The 7,474-nt window shown below is 46.8% G+C and overlaps 1 protein-coding gene across 1 annotated transcript in view; it reads right to left on the reverse strand.

Moving 5' to 3' along the window:
• Nucleotides 1-3,703, reverse strand: part of adgrb1a (adhesion G protein-coupled receptor B1a) — a gene marked incomplete at its 5' end in the record, with an annotated part of 113,651 nt that extends 109,948 nt beyond the window's left edge. The window contains one exon of the mRNA XM_079274672.1: nt 2,968-3,703. Coding sequence (XP_079130798.1) covers nt 2,968-3,703 — 736 coding nt within the window. The remainder of the gene's footprint in view (nt 1-2,967) is intronic.
• Between the last annotated feature and the right edge of the window lie 3,771 nt (nt 3,704-7,474).

Consider the following 7,474-nt stretch of genomic DNA (forward strand, 5'->3'; position numbering starts at 1 on the left):
GCTTGGTCCTATCTACATCGGGACCGGGTCCTCTTCACAGAGTCTGCAATGTTGCCACTGCCATGTTTCTACAGTACCTCTGAACGGACAAACCAAACACTGGCTCTAGAGAGAGACTTTACGGTTTTACCTTAAGGCCACGCTTGGAAAGGGAGGGGTGAACAAATACATGCTTTAATTCAGTTGGAGGCAATTTACCACCTCACCACGGGGTGTCACTTAATCCTACTCACTGCTCATTTAAAGTGAAGGAGGTTAGCCCGACGCTAGCAAGAACAATGGTCCCGGCTGACCTATAAGTCGGACCAGCTGTCCTCCTTTTAAGTGACAAGCTGCTTCTCTGAGTCTTGCTCATCTTTTCTTTCATATTTAATGTCTTTTTAACTGTTAAACTCATGGCATTTATCGGTCAAAAGTATTATTGTCGTTTAACAAGTAATTAATAATACGCTAACTGCAAACTATGCTCCATTTGTATCAGGAAAATATGAATCATAAACATCATAAAATGTTAATATGTCAGCAAAAGCATTGTATATTTAATTTGTTAGTCATATAAAAAAAATCTAAATCACTGTAATGGTATTATGTATTACTCATATGGGTCCTTGGTATAGGCAAGTGTTGGTATGTTTACTTGTACTTGTGTTAACTCCCTTTTTTGTCAAATAATGTGCATGGCATGGTTAAGGATATTATGGTTGATATGAATATGATGGTTATTGGAAGTCTGTGACAGGTTCTGGACTTTTCAGCAGCACACGTCCATCTTCAACATTGTCAACCATCAATCTCGCCAAATAAAGAGTACGACACTTCCTGCAGTGCCACAGAACATTGGCACTGAATGTACATTTTGATGAGCGGATCCTCCAATACAGACTTATAACTTGGATTGTTGGGCCGAGAAATTGGCTGAAATGATGTCAGACAGCATAAAACAAAGTGCCAATTCACTCTGATTATCGAGCTGGGAGCACCAGAGAAAAGCTGTCAAATTCTGCACATAGTGGTTTTGATAAAAAGTTCCTTTTCAAAACTTTCTTTTATGCCCTCTCAGTGATAAGCTGCTTGGACGAAGAAATTTGCCTTTTTTAAGTTGAATTTCCATTAACTTTCATGATTCGGGTACACAGGACCATGCGATTGAGCACAACGCAAAGATGCCTATAAGGAGGACAAGACAACGTCTATCCCCAAATGTCTGGAGTCCTGACAGCAGGTCTCGCCCCTCCGTCTGCTACTGGGCGGGACCCTCAGTCCCTCTGCAGAGAGGGAGTGTAAGACAGACTGTAATCTATGAACTCCCTGGCCACTGAAGGTGCGGAGACCAAGCGGGTCCAGCTGCGCATTGCCTGACTCAAACAACAACTATCTATCCTTATCAAACCCGGTTCACCCGACACAACTCCCTCTCTTCGCTCTCCTTTAATCTACTCCCCCACTCAGTCTACCTCATCTCTGTATTGTTTTCCCTCCACTCATCCCTCACAACCATCACCCCTCTTTTCCTCTCATCACTGCACTGCGAGCCAAAACTGCCCATCTCCCAACGACCTATTTCCACAGAGGATCCATTACGTCTCCCCATCCTCTTTTTTATCTTCATCCACCAATTCAATCCACCCAGTCACCTATCCATATATTCACTGGCGGCTTGCCTCTTCCATTTTAACTCATCACAGGGTTGCTTGTTCACTCTGAAAGCAGGATCATCATCTGAGAGACGTTTTGCCCGTGTGGGTTCAGGCACACAGAGCGAGAAGAAAAGCTATAGTGTGTCCTTCTCTTTCCATCTCTACACAAGCCAACAGTGATGGTATATTCCTTTTAATTTTGTCTTCCACCTTAAGGCACAAACAGCCCACACCCTGTTGTTGAGCACCATAAGTGGGATTACATAACTAGTGGAGAGGAGGCTGGGACGGCGAGGGGATATTAGCCGCTCTGGAGACTGGAGGAGGATAAGGCAGGAGATACCCACCGCAACATCTCCTCTGCTTGGTTGGCTTCCCACGACTGGCTCAGTGTCAGCCCACTATGAGCCTGGGGAGGGAGAGATGGGGGAGGCAGAGATGGTGGCTTGGAAGAGGAGGACGACTGAGAGCATGAGACCACAGGCTGACTGAGAGAGGCAGAGGAAGGAGGGAGAGTTAGACGGTGGAAAGGTTAGCGGGAGGAAAAGGGAGCCGAGAAATGTTCCATCCCCTTTGGCCATAGTCCTGACGAAGCCAGGATAGAGATGTCAGGCCACATCCTGTCTGCCGAGGAGAGGGGAGGGGAGTCGGGGATCAAGCAGCAGACAATTAGACCTCAAGCCACAGGCCCTTCTTCCATTGCACTTCTGCATCTCACCTTCTCCCTTCCTGTTTTGTCTCTCTTTACATCCCCCCCCCCCCCCCCCCCCCCTCCTGCTCTGATTATCCCTAGAGCTATCCAATATCAGCACTCGATTCTCCTCTCTCCGCAGGCTTCCCGGAGGCCGATCGAGTGTCCCTCCCTGGACCGTGGAGGGATGGAAGACGGTGCCGACCTCGCAAGGTCACAGAGCTCGCTTCCATCAGAAGAAACCCGAAACCTTCCATTTGCCTCCCTCCGTCCCCCCTTTTCTCCCCTACTTCAGCCAAATCACTCCACTTGCTTTCGAGCCAATGTCACACAATTATCCTCACTTTTCACAAATCATACACATTTTCACCGGCTTGTTTGCTGCTAAAGATGCCATTTCTCTGTCATCTTGCTGACAGCATGCTAAATGCCAAGGGTGACCTTCTAAAAAATAATAATTAAATTTTGCCCATAGTTTTTTGAAAGCAAGGCTCGTCTTTCCTTGTTGTTTTACAGAGAAGCAGAGATAATTGTCAATCTCAGCACTTCAATGCTTTTGGAAACTGTGCAGTTTATGTATGTAATCGCCTTAGCAAATAGCATTTTGAGGTAAATGTCAGTAAAAGTTTTCCTACTCACCATTTATCTCAACCTTTTTTCCACTCTCTTTCACGCTGGGTAAACAGTTTTCCAGGTAAACTCCATTGTGATAACAGCTATCCCCCTCGCTGAGCTGAGGCGGAGGCTCCCAGCACAAACATGGAGTCTGCATAATGCCACAGGGCCTGTTGGACGTACTGGAGGCCAGACAATCCTCCAGCCACTGGCACAGCATCTGACAGGCCGCCATGCTGGGATTGCGCTTCCCCACCACCAGGTACTCAGTTTTGAAATCCCCGTCGCCATCCGAGATGGCCTTTCCCGCCCGAGGAGGTCCCTTCCTCATTTGGAGGAACTGCTTCCCGGCCTCCAGGAAGGCCACTGGGGCAGATATGTCACACAGCCTCACCACCTCATCGAAGCTCTCCATGCCCAGGTAGGTGCGCGTGGTCTCGAGGAAGGAGTCATACTGGAAGGTGCGGAGCTGGGACGGCACGCAGTCCTCGGTGGGTTTTGTGATCTTGATGAAGATGGTGTAGCGCCGCGGATCGGGGTTCTGCAGGGTCCAGGAGCAAGGCATGGTGGGGAACACCGATGATGACAGGAAGAAGCCGAAAAAGCGACTCTGGACTAAGGTAGAGCAGGAGTCAGACTCTGGACCCGAGGGGGCTGCGTGGCAACAGCCCTCCATCAGCAGCAGAGGGGCAAAATACAAGAGCAGCACTGAGAGAGGCCACCGTGATTGGCCAGATTTCCAAGGAACAATGCTTGTCATGGTGCACAGATGAAGGGAAGGAAAAGGTATCATAGGTCGATGGCTAGTGTCTTGCTTTGGAGGACTCAACTTCCAGCAGTGTGGGGCAAAGGAAGAGGAGATGGAGGAGTAGGGGGAAGACGATAAGGACGTGGTGGGGGAGGAAGGTTGCTCTCAAAGATCCAGCGATCGGCCCATGGCTGCATCAGTCGACCCCGAGATTCACAAGAACCTGTGGAATGGAGACAAGACATGAATTAGACTTTATATTGCATCAGACAACGGAACGGAATTATACAGATTCGATTCATTTCCACATTGAGAAATCAATCTATCGGCTGTTATCTTTTGCTCTGTAAACTGAGTGACTGCAGTCAAGTCGGACAGAATCCGATGGAGTGAGGGTGCCAGTAGTTTAGTTGAGTCTTTCTTCATTGCACAAGTTCAGACTGGTCTTTTACTGAGAGACAACAGTGTTCCTCACATGTCTGATCCCATATTTCATCTTCCAGCTCATTCATTTATCCAATTATAAGACTATTAATTACAAAAGGCAACACCTGCAGCCATTCATTACTCCACTTTATCAGGGATGAGACCCAGACAGGTCATGGTCAACAGTCCTTTTAGTTTTGGCTTTAATAAGCCAAAACTAAACACATCTCTTTTTTATTTTACATTATATGCAGGGCTACTTCCCCGTGAGTAGCTCTGCTGTTTTAAGTTGTTATTATCATCAATGTGTCTTTGTTGAAAAGCTATGATGTGGAAAATAGTTTTCAGCCATTTTCAGCCGAGTGCGCTGATTGATTTGAATGAGTGCTTTTAGGGACATTGTTGTGGGTTGTTGTTCGAAAAACAAAAAGGTGCTTACGTCTGTCAGCAGAAGGTTTGTGCAGGTTTAAAATGAAAAGGAACAGAATAATATGAAACACAGGTTGTAATTGTACACCACAGCTAAATTGATAATTAAAGTTTCCCTAAGATTATCTCCAGCTGAACTCAAATTCAAATGACAAGGCAAATGTGGCAGAACCTGTGACAACACAGCAGCGGATCCCTGTCTAGTTCCTTGATATAGATTCCAGATGGAGTGAGCATGATGGCCGGAGTGTGCATTGTCAGCAAGGTCATCAGCATAGTGAAGCCTCCCACTGATCAATCACAATGATCTGCAGGCCTGACAGGAACAGTATACTTCTGTGGGTATGGATGGAGTTAAAGATAATTCGTCACAAACAGTGAGACACCATCGAACAGGAAATCCTTCCAAAGCAGTCCTTTAAGGGAAACTGCACTGCATTGCCTCTACAGAATGAAGTTTCCTCTGCAAACAAAGTTAATTACCGTAAGCAAACTTTAATCAAACTGTGCAGCTGGCCTTGTCAACAGGAGCTTTTTTGTTTATTGATAAAAAGTGCATTCAAGATGTGAATTCAAACAGCTGAAGAACTTTTCAAGTGGAGGCACGCACTCTTGTAGTTCATTGTTTGGGTTTTTCCAGCACACAAGCTCTCACAATCAAACCTAGGCAACTGCTTGGTAAGGTGTTAGCCACAACATAAGGTGATATTATGCCGGATGCCCCCAAGTGGAAAGAAATGAATGCAGCTTTAAGGGATCTTAAGGGATTTCAAATCTCAAATCAAAACCGTTTTCTTTTTTTAAAATTGGGCAACAATTAAAGCCTTTGTATGCTTTTGTGTGTAATTTTGTTATTTTTCTCTGTTAGAGACGTGTCCCCCGGATTGTCGGTGCATACAGTCTGCATTGTCCCAAAAATCTGACATCACAGACATTGGAAGATTACATCACGTAAACTTTTACAGATCCTCTATGGGCCAGAGCTGGGCATTGTACGGCCCGCGGGAGGTCATTGGGAAATTAGGGATGAAACGTAAATAAGTGTACATCATGCACAGAATACAGCTGCATTGCTTTTATTTTGAAGGCGACTTTTGTTGTTTTTTCTTCTCAATTTACGTATGTTAGTGAACGTATGTCACTGCAATGTGTTGGCGAACTGAGTTTACGGGAGATGTGAGTTAGCTGTTAGCCCTCATTACGAGAAGAAACATGCGGAGAAATACGAAGAATTGACTAATGCAGAGCTGACAGGACGTCTGAGGCTTTGCTAGCTAAGCTGCAAAAGCAACAAGGCCTTTTTACCAAGCTTCACACATCCAGGGATGCAGCCGCCAAGACCGGCTTTGTGATATCCCACAAAATTGCAATAAACAGTAAGCCATTCTCTGATGGGGAGTTTATCAAAGAGTGTTTGGTGGACTCTGTTGCACTACTATGCCCCCAGAAAAAAGACGCATTGGAGAATGTGCCGCTCTCCAGGTGCATCGTAACGAGGAGGATCGAGGACATCGCGGGACTTCTGGAACTTCAGCTGCAAAGAAAAGTAGACCATTTCAAATTTTTCTCCTTGGCTCTGGACGAGAGCTGTGATGTCCCCAACACAGCACAGTTACTCATCTTTGTACATGGGATAACGTAAGACTTCATGATTACAGAGGAGCTGGCATCAATGCAGTAAATGAAAGGGACGACGGCAGGGAGTGATTTGTTCACGGAGGTAGATGCATGCTTCCACAAGCTGGGACTGAAATGGGACAAACTGCCATGTGTCACAACCGATGGTTGTCCAAATCTGATGGAGAAAAATGACGAACTTTTAAAGCGGATCAACCCAGAACTGAAATTGGTATTTTTGCATTGTGTTATACATCAGAATGTGTTGTGTAAGTCAGTGCTAAAACTTAACCATGTTATTGATGTTGTAACTAAATTAGTTAACTTCATCCGGGCACGAGCATTGAATCACAGATAGTTTGTTGCACTCTTGGAGGAGCATGAGACTGAACACAGTGACATAGGCTTCCACACAGCTGTCAGGTGGCTCAGCCTGGGCAAAGTGCTTATGTTGGGGTCTGGCGCCACCTCCTGGCTGGCTGAGTCACTCACATGTGTCTCCCCTCAACGACGCCTGACCTGGGATCAGAGCGAAACTCCACCTAAGATGACCACACCCCCAGCTCCGGCCAAGAAAGTGCCCCCCGCTGTTTGTGCAGACCTGGTTATAAGCGCTAACACAGCGAGATTCTGCCTCTTCCCTCTGGACTTCATTCCGGGACAAGAAGACACACAGCTCTTCGCGCCGGACTCGTCCTGGCTACAAGAAGATGCAACAGCAGGCCACGAGGAGCGCGGCCTCATCAAATCCTGTCAGGTCACATGTTACATTCGCTGGTCGAAAACAGACTGTTTTATTTTGAGTTCTGGATCCGAGTGTGAGAACTGATGGCTTCTATCCCGTATCCCCACCCTTTTTGTGCACACAGCCGGCAGAAAGACTAACCCTCTTTTCTCAACCGATGATTACCGGGAGCGACGAACCGACCACGTCGCCTCAGCCGAAGTTAAATCGTCCTCTCTGCAGCGAGGAGAGAGCCACGCCACCGACAGATCGAGTCTGCGTCTGCTCCAGAGAGAGCCACGCCACTGGGAGATCGAGTCTGCGTCTGCTCCAGAGAGAGCCACGCCACCGGGAAAATCGACTCCTGAGCACCGAGTTATCCACCCAGCCCGCGCCCGCTCCGAAGCCGCGCAGACACCAGCCCTCATCCCTGGAGGAACGAAAGATTCCTCCACGGAAACTGACCCCTTTCACGAAGCTTCTCAAAGTAAGATTCATGGTATCTGGGCATAGCTTATCTTAGCTTAATTTAGCCTTAGTTTAATCTAGGTTATTCATTTATGTGTTGTTATTCCCGTATATTGTTG

The sequence above is a fragment of the Melanostigma gelatinosum genome, assembly GCF_949748355.1.
Source record: "Melanostigma gelatinosum genome assembly, chromosome: 9".
NCBI classification, from domain to species: Eukaryota; Metazoa; Chordata; class Actinopteri; order Perciformes; family Zoarcidae; genus Melanostigma; species Melanostigma gelatinosum.